Source organism: Ipomoea nil, unplaced genomic scaffold, assembly GCF_001879475.1.
Source record: "Ipomoea nil cultivar Tokyo-kokei standard unplaced genomic scaffold, Asagao_1.1 scaffold2548, whole genome shotgun sequence".
NCBI lineage: Eukaryota > Viridiplantae > Streptophyta > Magnoliopsida > Solanales > Convolvulaceae > Ipomoea > Ipomoea nil.
The window spans coordinates 5,254-25,520 of NW_017618976.1; the positions used below are offsets into that span (position 1 = coordinate 5,254).

At 38.8% G+C, this 20,267-nt stretch overlaps 1 protein-coding gene and 1 long non-coding RNA gene across 2 annotated transcripts; both read left to right on the top strand.

Moving 5' to 3' along the window:
* The first annotated feature begins 376 nt into the window (after nt 1–376).
* On the top strand, nt 377–18,288 carry LOC109153855. The gene is made up of 3 exons (XR_002049618.1): nt 377–460; nt 873–876; nt 18,278–18,288. It is a non-coding gene; the product is annotated as an uncharacterized LOC109153855 (long non-coding RNA).
* Nucleotides 4,163–6,167, top strand: LOC109153854. The gene is made up of 3 exons (XM_019301744.1): nt 4,163–4,337; nt 4,444–4,539; nt 4,988–6,167. The coding sequence occupies exons 1-3, from the start codon at nt 4,290–4,292 to the stop codon at nt 5,924–5,926; spliced, it is 1,083 nt and encodes a 360-aa protein (XP_019157289.1). The 5' UTR covers nt 4,163–4,289; the 3' UTR covers nt 5,927–6,167.
* Nucleotides 18,289–20,267: the final 1,979 nt, after the last annotated feature.

The window sequence follows — 20,267 nt, forward strand, 5'->3', positions numbered from 1 at the left end:
AGAAGCATTGTATAATCTGTCTTACTTCACTCTTCTTCCTCATAAGGTAAACCCAAGTGGATCTGCTATGATCATCTACCAGAGTTAGAAAATACTGATGACCATAGATAGTTGGAACATGATAGTATCCCCATACATCAGCATGAACAAGATCAAAACAGTTATTGGCAATGGATGAACTAGAATGAAAGGGCGGCTTTTTTGTTTAGCCAAATGGCAATATTCACAAGCTATTGGCTTATCATTACAAATTTTATTGTCTAGAGTGTGAAGGATCCTGATTTTGATTTCAGAAGCATGTCCTAGTCTAGCATGCCAAAAACTACATGTATTGGCAACAGGGAAATCAACAAAATTACATTGAGCAGAAACAGGGAAAACAAGATGATAGAGTCCTTTCTTCAGCTTAGCCAACCCAATCATCTTCCCAAGGTGTTGATCCTGTATAACACACTGATTAGTATGAAAAAGTGTGCTGCAATTTGATCTTCTTATAAGTTCCCCCAGAGAGATCAGATTATACTGAAATATGGGAACACACAATACATTTTCCAAGATTAGATTTGTAGATAGATGAACAGATCCAATGTGTGACACCTCTGCATAGTGTCCATTGGGTAAATCCACTTGATTTCCTTGTACTTTATTGGATGTATGAAATAGGTGATTACTACAGATAATGTGGTGTGTGGCACCACTGTCTATGATCCATATAAGCTCAAAATTGACTGTATGGATGAGAGAGTTAGCCAATTTACCTTCATATTGAGCATTAGGAATGAAATTGGCTGCCATCGCATTAGTCTGTAGTCTGATGGCTTTAGGAATAAAGTTGGCTGCCATGACATTAGCCTTTAGATTCAGATCAAGAGGAGTGTTGGTTCTGGTTCTTTCTTGCTGCAAGAATTCCAGAAACCTTCTGCAGTCTTCTTGGGTAAAAGGAGAACAGGTTTCTGAACTCCCACCCTCTTCCATAGAGCTTTGCACCGTGTTGACTGAACTCCCTTTGTTTCTTGGTTTCCAACCTGGTGGGTATCCGTGCTTCTTATAGCACTTCTCTACAGTGTGCCCCGTATATCCACAGTAGCTGCACATGAGCTTTTGTTTCTGGTTTGGGAAATTCCTTCTATTATCTGCCTTAGTAAAAAAAACATTTGCTCCTATCATGTTGTCCCCACTGGGCATGCCGGACTCGATCTCTACCTACCTTTCCTGTTGTGAGAGCATGGAGCTAGAATGTCTCACCCACATCAGGCAATGGTTTCATCAACATGATTTGCCGCTTGGTAGTAGTATAGTTATCGTTCAAACCGGTGAGGAAGGCCGACATCATGTCATTCTCCAGATGTGTCTTCACCTTCTCAGATAGCTTGTCTCTGCACTCAGAGGTGGGAGAACATTCACAATTCGGGATTGGTCTCAACACGAGAAGCTCATCCCACAACAATTTCAACTGAGTGATGTATTCGTTTATGGTAGAGTTACCTTGTCTGATTTGGTAGATTTGTGATTGGATTTCTGCAATCCTAAAAACATCTTGTTGACTGAAGCGTTTATTCAAATCTTTCCATACGCCTTCAGCAGAATTGATCCAAAGGACGCTGTGAGCTATGGTGGGGGATACAAATCTTAGAATCCAAGATAGCACCATTGTGTTGCAGCGATCCCAGTAGTAGAACTTCGGATCGTTTATGCTTGGAACAGCTACAAGGCCGTTGACGAAACTCATCTTGTTCTTGGATCTCAGAGCCATCTCCATGGCCCGTGCCCAAGAATGATAGTTGGATCTCCCTTCCAACTGCACTGTGACGAGCTGTAAAGTGGGGCTTTCGTTTGGATGAAGGTGTAGAGGGTTTGTCAAATCATTTGGATAAAAAACCCCTGTCTGAGCTGCAGTACGAATTGGATTAGGGATCTGGTTCTGACCTGATGAGGTAGCTGCCTGGGAATAGGTGGCTTGCTGAACCATGATTAAGCTTTGATGGATGAAGCCCTATTGGAGCTCTGATACCATGTTAGAGAAGCAGCACAAAAGGGATGAAAGTAATGAACTGAAATTGGAAAGGAAAAGGTTTTCTTTGTATTCATCAAGGCAATACACTGTGCTATCTATATTGGATACAAGAAAGCAGTTAGATGGTTTAGGAGGGAAAAACTAACTAAGCTAATTACAAAAGTTAGTTATGAAGTAGTTTGCTGAGCTGGTGAACCCCCATATTGTTTTCTAATACTGGAATATATTTTCAGTGAACTGAAAAATAATATTCCAGTGCATTAGCAATGACGGATTGTATCCAAAAACTAACTATACAGTACTTGACACTTGTTCTCCAAATATTAACTATACAGATAGATGATTCTTCATCTTGTCAATAAAACATTCCAAGTGAGCTAACTAAAGAATCGGTTGTGCAAAAAAAGCCAACTAATGTTTGATAATTAGTATTTAGTAGTGTGTTTGAACTTTCGATTGCTATTTTGTTATATAATGTTTAGACTTTGGATTTGGACTATGTGAATATGTATTGTATAGTAGTGTGTTTGTAAAATTAGGAAATATTAAAATTTGGGGTTCTTAAATCGAACCAAACCAATTCCGAGCCAAAACCGAAGTTTTTTCAAATCGAATTGAATCCGAACCGAACTATAATGTTAAACCGAATGGTATCATCTTTTAATACCGAAACCGAAAAAAAGTCAAACCGAAGCCCGAAAGGCCCACCCCTACTTTGAACCTCCTTATAATAATAATAATAATAATAATAATAATAATAATAATAATAATAATATTATTATTATTATTATTATTATTATTATTATTATTATTATTATAATTTTATTTTGAATATTTTATTTTTATTAATAAAGTATTAAATAAAATGTTGGAAAAGATCAGAGACCAACGGGCAGAATATTTTAGTTTCTAAAGGCTTTATGTTTGAATTAGTCTTCTCAGAAACAAAAGATTCTCACCCTCTTGCAGAGCTGACCTCACCAAGAAGGACTGACCAATCCTCACACCTTAAGTCCTTAATCAACTCCCTAAAGGAGTTCAATGGGAACCATCTTTAAATCATTGTAAATCCCTTTTTTCTATTAATGACATTATTAATTTATTATTATAATTATTATTAAAAAAAGATTTTGTGGTTGTTGCTTGATACGCACCCAGCCCATCCATATCAGTGATTCTTTTAAAATTTTGCGAAATGCCAAAACTCCAACCAATTCTATAGTCTTTAAATACTACATAATTTGATTATTGAATTCCCATTACAAGTGTCTAGTAAACCTTGGGTGACTTTTCTATTCCTTATTCTTAGACAAAGTTCTTTATATATATATATATATATATATATATATATATATATATATATATATATATATATATATATATATTTCATGGAAGCGGTTCAAGTGTGGAGATGCTCTTAGGTGAAAGATGAGGTTAGATCTGAGCTATTAATCATCAAATCTAGATCAACAGCTCAAATCAATGAAAATTAAAAAAAAAAAGGCTGAGTCCTCAATTAAAGAAGAAAATTGTAAAAAATGACGCACATTAAAAATGAAAACAACGCATCTTAAAAAGAAAAACAATCCGCCTTAAGAATGAAAAAAACGCACCTTAAGAATGAAAAAACGCACTTTAAGAAGGAAAATCACGCATATAAAACTTTAAACCGACGCACCTTAAAAAGGAAAACAATGCACCTTAAGAAGGAAAACCACGCACCTAAAGCTTTAATTAGGCCGACGCATCTTAAGTTTCAACAATTGACACACCTTAAGCACACAGCACAGAAACCACGCACCTTAAATTTGACCTATATGCAAAAAGACCAAATTGTCACTGTGTTTTTTTAATCATATTCAATCTGGATTGTTGATTTTGATTAGATCAAGAGCTGATATTAAACAACATCTTTTACCTTAAGCCTATTACTGCGCATTTGATCTCTTATCTATATTTCATCAACATCAACCATATATGTTGCCAAGTCTTAGCCTGTAGGTCGTGTCATTTGGTATCCCAAAACCCACTCCTATGGTTGGAATAAATTTTTGGAATATTCTTTACAATAATAGTCATGGCTCTCTCTATAAATTTAATTGAAATTATCATTGTATATAATAATATAAAACATTCATTATTATATGACCAAACCATATAATAAAATATTACCTAATAATATTTCCTCAGATCAATTCAAGTACCTGCTGTTTTCCTTCTTCCATCTTATTTTCTAGTTCCAAATTAACTCAAACTGCTGCACAAGCTAAGTGTGATGGGGAGAGGAGTTGAAGACCACCCAAATCTACATGAACAACCCAAGGTGGAAGTTCCTTCAATTCTTCATCTATCCCATATTCAAAATTAATTTTCATATAAATTTTTAATTCTTTCCCAACAATCTAATCTTTGCTTTCATTTATCATTAGGGTGAAATTGATGAAGAAAGTAGAGAATCCTTGTTACCTCCAAGACCCAAGTCACCAGCAAATCAGAACAGCAGACCCAGCAGCATGGTTGTTAAGGCAAGTTCATATCTATTGTATTGTTTTTTGATTTAATTATGATCATGATCATCATCTAAAAGTTTTGGTGTAAGTCTGTATTTGGATCACGAGGGGAACCACACAACCTTTTTGGGTGTAGGTAAACCCCGCCTTGTGTTCCTAGCCTGCGAAGGACCACAAAGAAGTAAACCAGTCTAGGTTAATTACCCACCGGCTCAAACCATAGGGGCAAAGATTCGAACTTGTGACCATGTGATTACAAGTGTGGATCTCTTGCCATTGATCTTGAGTGGGGTTACCCCGAGTAAGTGTGTATTTAGTTTGTTTTTTGTCAGACCACGAGGTGTCCTGACCAGGCCCTAACTGTAGCAGCATGGTACGGGCTTAAGGTGCCTCATACAGTTAGGTACCTTTAAGCCCGAGTAAGTGTATTTAGTTTGTTGTTTGATTGTTTGAATGAAAACAGAAAGCACATACTGTGATTCCAGCTCACTTGGTGGCAGAAGCCATATCCACACTCCATGGGCTTGATCTAAGATGGTCTGGACCAATCACACCAAGTGAGATGCAGTATGTACAGCAGTATGTGTTTGCAAAGTACCCTGAATATTGCAATGGCCTTGTAGAAGATGGGGACAAGCTTGATCTCTACACTCTTTGCATAAACAATGATGAATCTTTAGACAAGGGAAAATCACCAAGAAGGGAGGCCTCTTCACCTTCTTTCACTCATAACACTAGTGCTTCAGAACTGGGAAGAATCCAATTGGAGCCTTCGAGATTACTGGATATTCTCACCAAGAAAACTTCATTCCAAGGGAACTTCATTTCAATCCCAGAAATCCAAGTTCGAAACCGGGCACTGCAACACTGTGGGCTAAGTGAGGATGAATATCTGGTGGTTTTCACGCCAACAATCAAAGAGGCCATGATGATGATAGGGGAATCATACCCTTTCTTCAGAGGGAACTATTACCTTACAGTTCTTGGTGGGGAGGATTATGACTGCATTCGAGAATTCGTGGTGTTTAAGGACTCAAAGGTGATTGCAGCCCCGGAAACATGGCTGGACTTGAGGATCAAAGGGTCTCAGCTCAGTCAGTACTTCAGGAGGAAGTGTAAGCACAGCCCCAAGGGGCTCTTTGCATACCCGGCTTATGTGAACGAAACGCGATACTCTATGCATTGGATCTCAGAGGCTCATAGGAATTCTTGGCATGTTCTGCTTGATGCTTCTGAGTTGGATGTTGGCAAGGACAGGTTGTTGACACTGGCATTGCACCGCCCCGATTTCGTGTTGTGTACTGTTGATAACACCCATTCTCACCCTTCAAAAATCACCTGCCTCTTAGTAAGGAAACAATCCTTTGATACTACGTCTTCTTCATCATCACCTTCAGCTTAGACCACTGTACTACAATTATTATATTCCTTAACCATTTGTTTTCTGTATTTGTAATAACTGTTGCACTTTTTTGAAAAACAAAACAAAAGCAGGCCCTCTTCTTCGATTGTAAAACTACACCTTCTCATATGCAGTACTATTATGAACACAAATGCCCTCTACTAGTCGTCTACTTTGGTTAATTTCAAATTAAATGAATGTATTGTACCTCTGTTGTATATGAATGTTTAATAATTACTCATGTGCTTTCCATGTGTATTTCTTTTTAGTTTTACCCTTCTGGCATGAAAATTGTACCATTGGAAGTCTCACCGGCCTGTCTTAATTTCTCACTTTTTACTTTTGTTGGGACTTAGACTAATGACATGATTTACCACTTCTTAGATAAAGTGTTTACCACTAAAAACTATAGCTCATAGTGGTCCGATTTACCTCTTGTTAGATAAAGTGCTTACCACAAAAAGTTAGCAAAGGCACAACTTTTATATATATATATATATATATATATATATATATATATAGAATCCGGATCAGGTGAGGACCTAATCTTAGGTGAGGACGTGAGGACTAATCTTGTGTGTTTGTTGTTTTATTTGGATGGTCCAGATTTGAGTTCTTGAGATGATATGGATTGATCTTTTTTTGTTAAAGTGGGATAATAGTGTCTTTTTCTATTTTTTTTAAGTGTGAACGCATGTATAATCCTTGGCCAAATTGGTTTCCTATTTTCTTGGATCATCACCGTTGCAATTTGGAGCCGCGATTTCTTCATCATTGATTGAGTGTTTGCCTATGCAAACTAATCAGTATTTTTTTTTCTTTGCTTGTTCTTTTGAGTATAATATTGTCTATATTTGGATTGTCGTGTATATGTATAAATGCCTGGGTAGTACGATTGTGCATTCGTGTGTGCTGATTGTGCACTATAGGCTAGGGAGTTGTGCATTATAGCACATAGTTCAATGCATCGTAGAACATTGGATGTTCACTGTATGATTTTTTGGCGGAGTTTGAATGCACAACAATGAAGTTATTGATGCACAACACTCAGTATAGGAATGCACAACACTCAGTATAGGAATGCACAACATTTTATATAGGAATGCACATCTTTTAATAAGACTGATTTACCCTAAATTTATATATTTTAATATTTTAAAGGGATTTGTTTTCTTAATCCGTGTGATTTGTTTCTTTTAATCTCAATCATACATCATTCTGATTTAATGGTCTAGATTAGTCCTCACGTCCTCACCTGATCCGGACCCTATGTTCGCACGGGAACCAGACCCTATATATATATATATATATATATATATATATATATATATATATATATATATATATGGGGTCTGGTTCCCGTGCGAACATGCGAATCTACACAATTAGGTATACATAAATGCACCACCACATGTTCAGAAAGACATTTTTGTGGTGCATTTTTCATTTTACCCTGAATTGGGTTTGCAACCTAAGGAGTAGTTGCACGTTCAACACTAGCATGTTGCATTTTATGTACTCTAACGATACACAACATCAATAACAGCATTGCACTATCAAATCCGCATGATACACAAAACCCTAGAGAGCGAACCTAATTCTGATTATAACCGTTTGATCTCAACATGTGGATGATCACCCACTGACGGTAAATATATTACCGGAATAATTATGTAAAGTAATTTTGTATTGCTAAGAGTTCTGGTACAAAGTTTCAGAATGTGTTCCCCCTCCCATGTGACATGTACTCATCCTTTATATTACAAATTTGTAACAGTTACAATAATTGCACAACGGCCTCCTATTAACTACAATGAATGGCTCCTTAGTAATTACTGTGTGTTCCCCTCCATAATTGTGCTGGCCCTCCATAACTGTATACCTGCGTGCTCCTAATAACTGCTCTCTGTTTGACCTTTATTGAGACTCTTTAGTGTCCTGCATAATTAACCTGTCACCAGCTCCCCTCTTTTGAGCTGTGAGCGTAGTGGAGTCATACTCATTGAATATCCCATCACCAGGCCCCCTACTCCCAGGCTAAGAGCATAGCGGAGTCAGCTAGGGAGTAATGATAATGAATGCTCGTTGAATATCCCGTAACCAGCCACCCAGTTCGTAGGCTACGAGCATAGAGAAGTGGCACGACTAGGATTTTCTTTTTGTATAATAATAATTTTTGATATATATATATATATATATATATATATATATTTTGATATTATTTAAAAAAATTATTTTTTGGTTGCCGAGATCGAGGCATGGCTTCGGCCAGGGCAGAGGCAACCATGGCCGAGGACTGCCTCTGTAACACCCCAGTTTTTCTAAATCTTAATTACAATTCTAAACCACAATTAACATAAACTAAGCAGCAGATAAACAACTAAATAAGATAACTAGTGGGAATGTCACCGTCACAACCACCACTCCGTGGTGATTGCACAGGCTAAGGGTAGAACTAGAAACAAAGATTTAATAACTAACATCCATAATAATAACTGAAAGTCATAAGGGGGAAAAATACATCCCAAAGTTTACATCATCAAACGTCATCCACAACATAAATCTAAAATCCATAAAATAAAGTCATAATCAAAACATAAAGAGTTTAGACTTCTATGACTACTAGTCTAACTCGTTCACTTCTCAACGCTGGGCCCACCTGAAAGGGGTTTTACAAACAGCACAAAGACAAATAGGAAAACACCCGTTAGCACGAAGCTAAGTATAACCACACTCGACCCTGTAAAGTACTATAGAATATACTTTGGAAAACATTTGATAACATTCATAATTAACAATCTCATCTCATAGGCAACTATAGTCACATCACATACTTTCTATATGCTTGCAACCTATAATATCCACCGGCATGCTTCAATACAAATGACTTGTTTGTCCCAAAATAGGTAAGGTGAAAGTCTAGAGAGGGGGGGGGGGGGGGTGAATAGACTTTCAAACTTTTTCGCACAGCACAACAATTGCTAAGGCACAGAGAAACCAAAACTCTTAACTAGATTGTTAGAGATTGGTACTGTTGGAATTGAGGGATTGATAGGTCTGGCGGGTGGAGAATAACCACCACCCGCCAGTTAGGCGGAAGCAAAATATGTGAGAACCAAAGAACAAGAGAAGATAGAGAATATATTATAATGAAAGATTACAATAGATTGGCTCTCTGTATATATGTTCTATACTTCAATGGACCTCTATATATACTAAACTAGATACTAAATTAGTCTAGGAAACTACTAATAAGAATAGGAAAGTAAGACAACTTTCATAATATTCAGCACTCCCCCTCAAGCTGGAACATCTGGAAGTTCCAAGCTTGGATTAAAACAAGCACTCTACCTCACTCAAAATTACAAATGAAAATTAAATGCAATTAGAGGATAACAATGCGAGATGGCTTCGGAGGGACAATGCAACCCTTGGGAATGAACACTTCAGGGGCAAAGCTTGTCACGAACATCCTTGGGAATGGGGGCACCAAGGGAAAACACGAACACCGTCATAGCAACATAAGCACTCTAGGATGGATGACTTCAAAAGAGATTGCGCTATGTCTGACCCTTCCTTGGGAATGAAGACGAAGGCACCAAGAACGGAGCTGAACACAATCCTTGGGAATAAAGACGGAGACACCAAGGACGAAGCTAAACACGATCTTGGGAATGAACACACCGAGGACGGAATTGAACATGAACCTCAGGAATGAAGATGAGCACACCAAGGATAGATTTAAATATGAACAACCTCCCTATAACACAAGAGAGCGGTAGAGGCAAAAAGGAAGCAAAGAATAGCAAAGGACGCAGTAGAGCCCATAGTAGATAAAATACCAAATGATAGTAAAGGATAGCACACCGATTGTAGATAGTCACACTCCCCCTTACTTGAAACATGGGAAATAATCTAAGGTCTTTATAGTAGTGCTGAAACTGAACATCCATGGGATAAGGCATACCAGAGATAAAGAAACAAACACGGTTATACCAAAACACAAACACCATGGGAAAAGTTCGGCAACAAACCCAAAGAAGCCTTCAAATTTCACCAACAAGTCGAAAGAAGGGAAAAATAACAATCTGAAAAATTTCACCGAAAAATCTTGCCAGAGGTAGCGCGTGAGGATGACGGTGGGGGAGGAAAGCGATTAAATTTTCCAGATAAGGTCGCAAGAGGGAGAGGAATCCATTGGTGTATGAGGTGAGATCACAAAATCACTGGAGAAGAGGAGATCTGACCGGAAAAACTAAAGCAGTCCGTCGGCGATGGTGGCGCGTGACAGCGCGTGCGGCGGCGGATGGTGACGAGATTCCAGGCGTAGGCTCGCGACGATGATCCGAGAGGTCCTGTGGTGAAAGATTTGGAGAACAACCACAAGATACGTCGGAACAGGAGAAAACAGTCACTGGTTCGCCGGAAAATAAGTGTTGCCGGAAATATTGGAAGAAAAATAGCCTAGGAATGTAGGCTCTGATACCATGTTGAAATTGAGGGATTGATAGGTCTGGCGGGTGGAGAATAACCACCACCCGCCAGTTAGGCGGAAACAAAATATGTGAGAACCAAAGAACAAGAGAAGTTAGAGAATATATTATAATGAAAGATTACAATAGATTGTCTCTCTGTATATATGTTCTATACTTCAATGGACCTCTATATATACTAAACTAGATACTAAATTAGTTTAGGAAACTACTAATAAGAATAGGAAAGTAAGACAACTTTCCTAATATTCAACAGGTACGCAGCGAAAATAAATAAAGATAAGTGTGTGTGAGATTGTGTCAAGTATATCCCGTGAGAAGCAAATAAAGAGCAGTAAGTAAAGAAAGCAGTAAAGTACACAAGACAATTATAGTGGTTCGGAGGTGGTGTAATCCCCATACTCCACTTGCTCTTATCTCCAAGAGCAAATCACTATATCCACCACTTCTTGGTTCCAAGATACAATGAATTCCGTGATCTAGTGCTTTGATCACCAAGCTCGCACTAATCACGCCCAGTGACACCACACTGCTGCTTCGGGTTTCACGTCGCCGTGCTACTTTCCCAGGATTTCACGACTCTGTGTTACTTCCCCCCCCCCCCCCCCCCCCGTCTTCTACGCTCCGGTAGAAACACTCTTCCGTGATCTAGTGCTTTGATCACAAAGCCCGCACTAATCACACTCAGTGTCTCCGACACTGCTGCTTCGGATCTCACAGCTCCGTGTGACAATCCAGGATCTCACATCTCCGTGTGACAATCCAGGATTTCACAGCTCCGTGCTACTTTCCTCCCTTCCTACACTCCTGTAGGAATATCACTTGTTCAAAGACAAGTTTTCTTCTTGCTTCCAACTTCTGAGACTCTGTAGATGATCATCAATATGATGCAGGTCTCTTGGTGATGAAGATTAAACACTCTTGAATGATTTCTCGAGTGTTTTTCTCTCTTTGAAAAGTATCAAGTATAACACTTGATTTTTTATGCTCTGTTTAGCCCTGTTTTTAGAACTCTCTGAATATTTCTCTTTAAGCTCTCTAAGTTCTTTTTCTTTTCTCACTTGAAGATTTCTTTTCGTATGCTCAGTACCAATTTAAACTCTTGCTCTTTGAGTTCTTTGCTCTCTTATGCTCTATTTCGTATTTCTTGCTCTTTGTTCGTGAGTTCCCCACTTCCTCATCTTCAAGTCTTCATATCTTCATCCTTATATAGCTGGTAACGAGAATCTGCCCGTTGGAAAGAGACGATCTCATTTTTGAATTCTTATATCTTTTGTCAGATATCTTATCTTATCTTCTGGCAAAGTGTCAGAAAAGATAATCTAGCCGTTTGTAGAGCTCATGCAAATGAGTTCAAAGATAATCTAGCCATTTGTAGAGCTCATGCAAATGAGTTCCCAAACTTCATCTGATATTCCTCTGGTGTTCTCACGTTTCTTGGAAATATCTGGGTCTCAGTTTTATGTAGAACGGCTTTGGTTCTTGGGATTTAAAGAAAGTATTTTTCTTTCTGAGAATTTCTTCACTGTAAGTTTTCTTCTTCTTCTTTCTCCCGTCTGGGTGTGGGTTTTCTTTGAATTTCTCTTTTGTATTCTTGATCGAACTCCCTCCCTGTCATCGTATCTTGTGTAAGAATCGTTTTCAGGCTTCTTATCGCTTGCCCATCAGTGGCAGTTTTGTCTCCCGTCCCTACCGATAGTAACTGATCAACTTACTGTTGGAGTTCAAGAGCATATCTTTTTCCATTATTAGTAGATTTCTATCTCGAAGTGGACAAAGGCATCAATATGAACTCCAAGCTCTATCGCTTGGGAATAAATGCTTCCCTAGCTGCTTGCCGTTGAAACCCGATCATTCGAAACAGCACAGACAGACCGAGGGTCTGGTGCCTATGATGTCATCGTCAAAGAACACTCGAATGGGCAAAACAAAAAAAAGAAAGAAATCCTTCCATCCAGCTTTCAAGTCAAGGAAGATTCAAAAAGATTTCCTGGATCTATTTATGACATATGTACGACTGGTTCTTGGGACCCAAAACAAGACTTCTCCTGGTTTTGAATTTCATCTCAATTCAATTTGCTTCCCAATGGCTCCTACAGCCAAACTAGAACTGAACTCCATGAGATTCGAACTTGAGCCATTTCGCATAATAAATCAAGCATTTTCCAACTCGTCCGTACGGTCTATTGGTTACATCTCCAATCATCTTTGATGTACTCCTTTCTTTCCATAGATGCTTGATCTTCAAGTCAAATTCATGCAAACTTCAAATCTTAATTTTCTTCCTCGAAAATTCTTCTGGGAATTCTTTCTGAGTAGTAGCGACGTGAAACTCATATCATTCATCTTCTTCTTCAATTTGTCATTTTCACCAGACAAATTCTTGATTTTAGGCTTTATATCTTCTTCTTTTATTTTCATACATCTTCCTCTGTTTTTCTCTTTTGCAAATTAAATAATTTCCCGATCATGGTCTAAGACTCTACTAGACCTATACAAATAAAATTGAGGGTTCTACAAATACATATTTGACATATCAAAACCATTACACTTTATTCATAACATGACTCAACAACATAGATATTTCAACACGTAAACATCACATCAAACTTATCAAGGCAACTCATGCTTACAAATAATTTCGTACTAATAAACCATACGAAAGTTATCTTCATGCTTTCAAGTTCTCATCATGTAAACTGGATATACAATACTTCAAAATGCAACTAAACCATCATACTCATAAACGAACTCGGCTAGTCATTCTCATTATGCAATTCATGCAATAATATACTCACATACAATCTCGTGCAAGACTATACTTTAATGCAATCTCGTGCAATACTATACTCAAATGCAATCTCGTGCAATACTATAAATATACTCATACACTCGTTTGTAAAATAGAATACATTTCTGTGTAGGTTTCTTAGAGTCGCAATGACTCGCTTTCTTTCTCTTGAGTCTCTTGATTCGATTTCATTCTTGTTCAAACTTTATCATATTTCTCATTTCACTTCTTGTGCGAGGCAGGTACTCCGCCGCAGCGAAACCCTAGCGTACGGTGCAATCTCGTGCATCCGCCACATCCGTAACTACGGAACCTCTAACTCATGGGGAGGTACGTCTTCACGAATCGTGAATGAACCTAACCGGCTCGGAAATCTTGCCAGCCACATACTCAACTCACCCATAGAACCACTCTCTTGGTTCTATCTCGCTTTCTTGCTTTCTCTGTGGAATCAGGTATCGTACCTTTAGTGTGCACACCAGGATTCCAAGTCTGGCGGGAAGCCTCCAACCTCGTAACATGGGAATACACCGCGTTATATGATAAATCTCTAGGACCGCAATGTCCATAACAAATCATCCGAGAAGACATAGTCCAAACGGGTCCTCCAAAACAAGGTTTCCTCACCATAGATATATATAGATATATCGCTCATGCATTTCATAATTGTAATACTTAGCTTATGCAAAATACATGCACATACTTCTCAATTTATTCTCAAAGATAAGATAAAGATGCTCTACGTGGAATGAGATTTTCTTTGGAAAATAATACTTAGGCTCACGTTGGCCACTTATTCATTTTTGAAACATGAAATACATGGAATGCCAAATACTAAACAACATGCTTCCAATTCATATAAATAGGTCATAAAGGTCTCAAGAATACAATATCATGCTCGGTTTGCAACATGTCAAATTCTATATATTTCTAACATCAAATTATACCCCAAATCCCATTGATCAAGCAACACATTCTAATCATGCTCTTCTAAAAAATATTACTCCCTAAGTGATCATGCTTCTCTACTCAACACATAAATAATCATCAGGGCAACAAAGCAAGGCATTTTCTCATTACAGTGAACTCAAACAAACATACTACGAAGCAAAATCATCACTAAAACCTTCATAACATGCTCATTTCTAATCCAAATTCAACGAAATCAAAGTCTAAACGTGCGTCAAGACGGCCCCGAGGTACCGAGCCACAAGAGCCCGTGAAACCTGGTCCGAAATGACACGTAGTTGAGCCACAAGGGCCCGGCCACTGCACAGGTAACTTGCAACGGTCCTAGCGGCGGGGCTAGGAGAGGCCCGCCGCCTGAAGCCGATCAAAGGCGGCCTAGGGCTGTTCATGCCACAGCTCTAGCCAACGGCTCTCCTCGTGGGCCGTTGGCTAGGCCCGCCACTTCCACTGTGCACACTGTGAGGTGCACCAGTGGCTTCTTCTTCATCTGTAAAACATTTCCATACAAGATTCCACTTCCAAATCATCACTAACACATTATACCACAACAACAAGTCAACTAATAGCTCAAACACACAACAATCAAGCATTTAGACTCATTTCTAATAATATAACAGTGGCTTCACCGAGCCAAAAAGAGATTGGGAATCCATGGGTTATACCTTTGTTGTTTCCTCTTCTTGTTGGGATTCCTCCTTCTTCCCAAGCTAGACATCTCCTTCACCTCCTAGACACCTCAAACAAGCCACACAACAACTCATAAAACTAAAGTCTCAGAGATAGAAACATGAAGCTGAAGAAATGGAAGGATAGAAAAACTTACTGTGTTTTCTTGTAGAGCTTTTGTTTGGGGAAGACAAGGAAGGGAATCAATACGCAATGGCTGAAAACATCTCATTTTATAGGGTTCTAAACGCTAGGAGAATGACCAATGATTGGTGGAGTGTAACACCCCCCTCAAACACGACCCATATAAAAGGCCTTAACACCTGCAGATCATACAACAAAACTAGCACAGCGGAAGATAAAACGAAAACTGGATAGAAGAAATCCAAAAGGGTGTTATGCCACGTATACCAAACACGGTAAACGCTACGGTGATCAATCTGCAAGTGTATACATCTATCCCAAAAGGTAACAACCTAACACTACAACGGCACACAGGCCACAAAACAAAGGTAAAGATACTAGACTACCGGCCACTAACATCGCGCTCGTCTAGACATCACCTGAAAGATACAAAGATAAACATTGGGACGACGCCCGGTCAGCGATAATGCTGGTAACCCACCAATACCTGTTAAGTATCATACATAGGTAGGGTATATACAAAAATCATTTCGAAACGGAATACATATATATAAGTGTAAAACCAAGAGTAAACACCAACTCAAGACTCAACACTCATCAATAAACACCACGGGAACACATCCCAAGACCACAACGGATAGCGACACCACAAGGATCAAGACACGACAACCGGCAACACATGCCTAGGCAACACATGCCTTTGTGACTACACACGTCACAAGAGAGAACACACAACCACGGCTACACAAGCCCTCGCGACATCACCCGCCACGAGTTGATATGCCTTCCTTATGCCTTGTTCCAACCATATGGCTACCCCCAACCTTATATCTAGTTCCAACCTTTACCTCCATGACCCCTGTACATACAGTCCAACCTTATTCCCCCGGGAACCGTCGTTCCCCTCCAACAGTCCTCCAACAAAGCCACCGATTCATAGTACACGAGGTACCGTACACGCACATGGCACACATGCCCGGATAACACCTGTTATCCCACAAAAACGTGAACCTTACACAAAGGCCACAGCTCCATAATCACGCCACGGCCACCACGAGGACCGCTGTAATACCTTGGTGACTAGTGTCCCATACCACTAATCGTGCAATCCAGGTAAAGCCACACACGCACCACAACTCAACAAGAGTCAAACAACGGATCACAACGAAGGTATGAAACATACTCAATCAAGGAACGGGTCACAGCCCAACAACATCAACGATTAATAACACAAGTTATCATCAACCAAACGGGAAGTTACAAACCACACACACGCTAGCATTAAGACAATAAACTAGCATGCTTAACAACGGAGAAACTCAAGATAGTTCCGAGGAACACACAAGACAGCTCTCGGTCCAACGAAACACAATGTTGAACACTTAGCACGATTCAAGACAACAAAGTCCTACATGGATACCTACCATATAGTTCTAGACATACGAAACATCAAGAAGACGCTCAAATAGTTCCACAAAAGAACATCGGGAAGTCAAAAGACCAAATACCGAGGCAAACGAATCACGGGGAACAAATCCCATCACAACACCAACCATGTACCCGCGGGTGGACCCACGGGTAGTGCCCCACCCGTGGTTCCGCCCGCGGGTACACACTTGTACCACAACAAATCCCTTTGGGGATTTTCTTCTCCAAACACAAATTCAAGTCCAAAACATGCCAAATCTCACCCAACACAACAAAATGACTTGAATCATGGAAAATTCCAAGCAATGGAACAAAGGAACCCTAAACACAAGCTCTAGATATGCAATATCACAAGACAAATGCATAAACCCTCACATTTCATAGCAAAACACAAGTAGAATCCAAGAAATCACATATAGGTAAGCAAAATAGGTTTTAGTAGAGCATGGGTTACCTCTTGTAGACCAAAAGACTTCACTTTACACCTCAACAAGCTCCTTACAAGGCTTACTATCCAAACCCACTTCAAGATCAAACCAAAAGATCATAAAGATCCTACTTTTAAGAAAAAGACAACTAAGATGGAACCAAAACACAAGATGGACTTAGATCTTACCATCCTAGATGCCCAAATAGCTGAAAGGTTGAATCTTGGGAGAAAATCTTGGAATCTTGACAAGGGTCTCAACTTGGCTTGGAGAATAAGCTACACTTATTTTCTAGAGAGAAGGTAGAGCTAATTTCTAGGAATTGTAAGGAATGAAATGAAGAAGTCTTCTAGGTTAGGTTACAATACTAACTCTTTGTGAAAAGTCAAGAATACCCTTACTAACCTTTAGAAAGTGTAAGGAACAAGGGAACTCCCCTCAAAGCTCAAGGTACAACACAACTTTAAGGTTGACTAGTCAAATACTAGTCCTTGAGTATTAAAAATCAGGATTTTAGGAATTAATTCCTCAAATAAAATAGGATTAATTACTCAATTAATCCATGGATTGAATGTGGATTTTTGGGGTGTCACATGGAGGGCAAAGGAGTAATTTAGCTTGGCTTCCAAAAGATCCGACAAAGTTTTGATAAAGCTTATGGTTCACCTTGCATCATGGACCAAGGTCTAGAAAGGAATTTTAAATAGTTTGGGGTCAAAATGTATTTTTCCAAAAATGATTTCCAAACCAACACTTGGTTCAGATTTCTCCCGGTCTCACTCAGATTGGTTTCTCAGTTTAAAACTTGGTACGCGAAGTACCCGAAAATTTAGGATTTTGGAATAAAAAATAAGTTTTGGTGTTGAATTAATTTAAAATGTGTTCAAAATAATTTATTCAAACGCCAATTGATCCGAAAAATTTTTAATAGAGTGAGAATGACTATTTTGGAATTTCTTAAAATTGGATTTATAAAATTAAATTTTGGGTTGTTACAGCCGCGGACATGGCAAAGGCCACCATGTCCGAGGACTGCCTCGGCCATGGTATCGGTCGAGGATTGCCTCAGTTGGTGGCCGAGGAAGCCTCGGCCACCATGGCTGAGGGTTGCCTCAGCCACCATAGCCGAGGACTGCCTCGGCCATGGCGGAGGCCTAAGCGCAGCCTCGGCTGCCATGGCCGAGGCGACCACTTTTTTTTTTTTTTTTTTTTTTTTTTTTTTGTTTTATTTTGTTTTGTTTTTGTGTTCATAGCTCGCTTTGGCTGGTCATGGGCTCGACCAAAGGTATGCTCATCCGTAGGGTAGTGAGCGATGTCAGACGTCATACTAGGCCTTAGGGGATAACGTTTTCGTAACCATGCCATTGAGCTTATCCAAGAAAACGCCCTTCGTCGGGTAGTTAGCAGGATCGGATCTCGTGTTGGCCCTTAGGGAATAGAGTGAGCGAGGTTTATTTTATTTTTTTAAAATTTTTTTTTTTTGGAACTAGGATATGCGTCATTCAAATGAGTACGGGCCTCCTTTCTGTATTTCTAGCTTCGGGCTTGGTGGATGATTTTTTTTTTTCATTCAACAAAATTGATCAGGACGGACCATGACCAATAGTCACATCAATAATCTTATTGCTTCTTATGTGTTCTAGCGAATAACAAGCCTTTTGCGCTAAGCAGGTTCCTCATCTAACACCTTGTCTCATTCTTCCATGATCTGTTCGTACCCCCTCCCAAAAGAAATGTTAATGGCGACCGGGACTGGTATGCTCTCTTGTGCTGGGACCAGGAACGATGACGGCAATCCGTCATCCTTGAAAAAACCTTAGAGAGAGAATCTGATTCTTGAATCTCTGATGAGTAGTGCGCTGGGAAGGCAAGTCCTATCATTTTATAGCAACAAAAATTGACCGATTCACATGAAATTAATACTTGGTATACATCTTTATAATTAAGATTAATTAAATAATAGAAAAAATAATAAACGGATATTACCGATTATATATATATATATATATATATATATATATATATATTATATATATATATATATATATATATATTGGAATTACACATTTTCCATCTTTAATTACGTTGCTTTATTTATTTTCCATCTTTACGCAATTTTTCTTATAATAAACGGATAGTACCGATTCTATATATATTTAAATTACACATTTTCCATCTTTAATTACACAATCTTCCTTATAAATTGTGGATACAACCGATTCTATTCCATTTTCCATTTTAAGATAAATAACATTATTATTAAAAAAGTTTCAGCGGGAAACTACATATGAGGATTTTATTTTTATTAATAGTATAGAAGTATAGATCAGATAATATCAATATGATCCAAAGTATATTAAGATATTTTAATATTATCTGTATCAATTTTCAATGTCAACAAATGCTCCATCGAGACTTGCTTGTACACCATTTGAGAGCATATGCCACTGAAGTATGTAGTGGAAGGAAGTCTCAACAAATAGTTAAAGATATAAGACCGTTTCAACTTGTGCCAAATAGTATCTTGAAGAATATGAGGTCATTTCAACTCGTGCCAAAGAATATCTTGAAGGATATGAGGTCGTTTCAACTCGTGTCAAGGAGCCTTGAGGGATATGAGGTTGTTTCTACTCGTACCAATGAGCCTTGAAGCATATGAGACCGTTTTAACTCGTGACAAGGAGTATTGTTTAGCTTCATCCATTTCAAATTTCATATAGGGTTTGCCCCCATATCGGTTGAAATGTATGTTCTTATGAAGAGATGAGAGGCAAAGCTGTCCCATCGGGCATGCCAATTTGTTCTACTGAAGTGCCTCCGGGATTCAAACGGCGTGGCTTTCGCGATTCAAGTGATGAGTCTTCCAGCAAAAAATGTATCTTCAAGTTGTACCTTCAACTCTTCAAGTGAGCCTCAATTCTTCAATTGTCTTTAATGCCTTCAAGTGCCTTCAAGATCTTCAAGTTGTTATTTAAAGATATCGTTGTTCGAAATACATGGGAGAGAATTTACGAAGATATCGTTGTTTGAAACTCCATCCCCCAAGTTGGATACATAAAAATTTGTCCAACGTTCTGGCATAGTTTCTATTCGATTTTGAAATGCCTGCACACGGAAGACGCGATGATAAGCATACACATACAGGTGGGAAACTCAGAAATTGGAAAGAAAACCGAGAGAGAATACATACCAACAGCGACCGGGACCTGGATGCTCTCTTGTGCTGGGACCAGGAATGATTACGGCAATCCGCCATCCTTTAAAAAACCTTCATAATTAGAAGGTAAGTTGTTTTTGAATCACTGTAAATAGAACATATAATTTTATTTTTTTTACAATTCTTGTTCTGTTATCTTTGTTCCATGGTAGTATAGAGTTTAGTAATATTTTCGCGAATAGTATTAGGAGAACAAAGTGTAAAA

Bases quoted from the DNA above. Each gene is read 5' to 3' on its own strand.
- LOC109153854 (XM_019301744.1), top strand. From the start codon at position 4,290: ATGGGGAGAGGAGTTGAAGACCACCCAAATCTACATGAACAACCCAAG. The intron at 4,338-4,443 runs GTGGAAGTTCCT...ATTTATCATTAG, and splicing joins ATCTACATGAACAACCCAAG to GGTGAAATTGATGAAGAAAG. The intron at 4,540-4,987 runs GCAAGTTCATAT...GAATGAAAACAG, and splicing joins CCAGCAGCATGGTTGTTAAG to AAAGCACATACTGTGATTCC.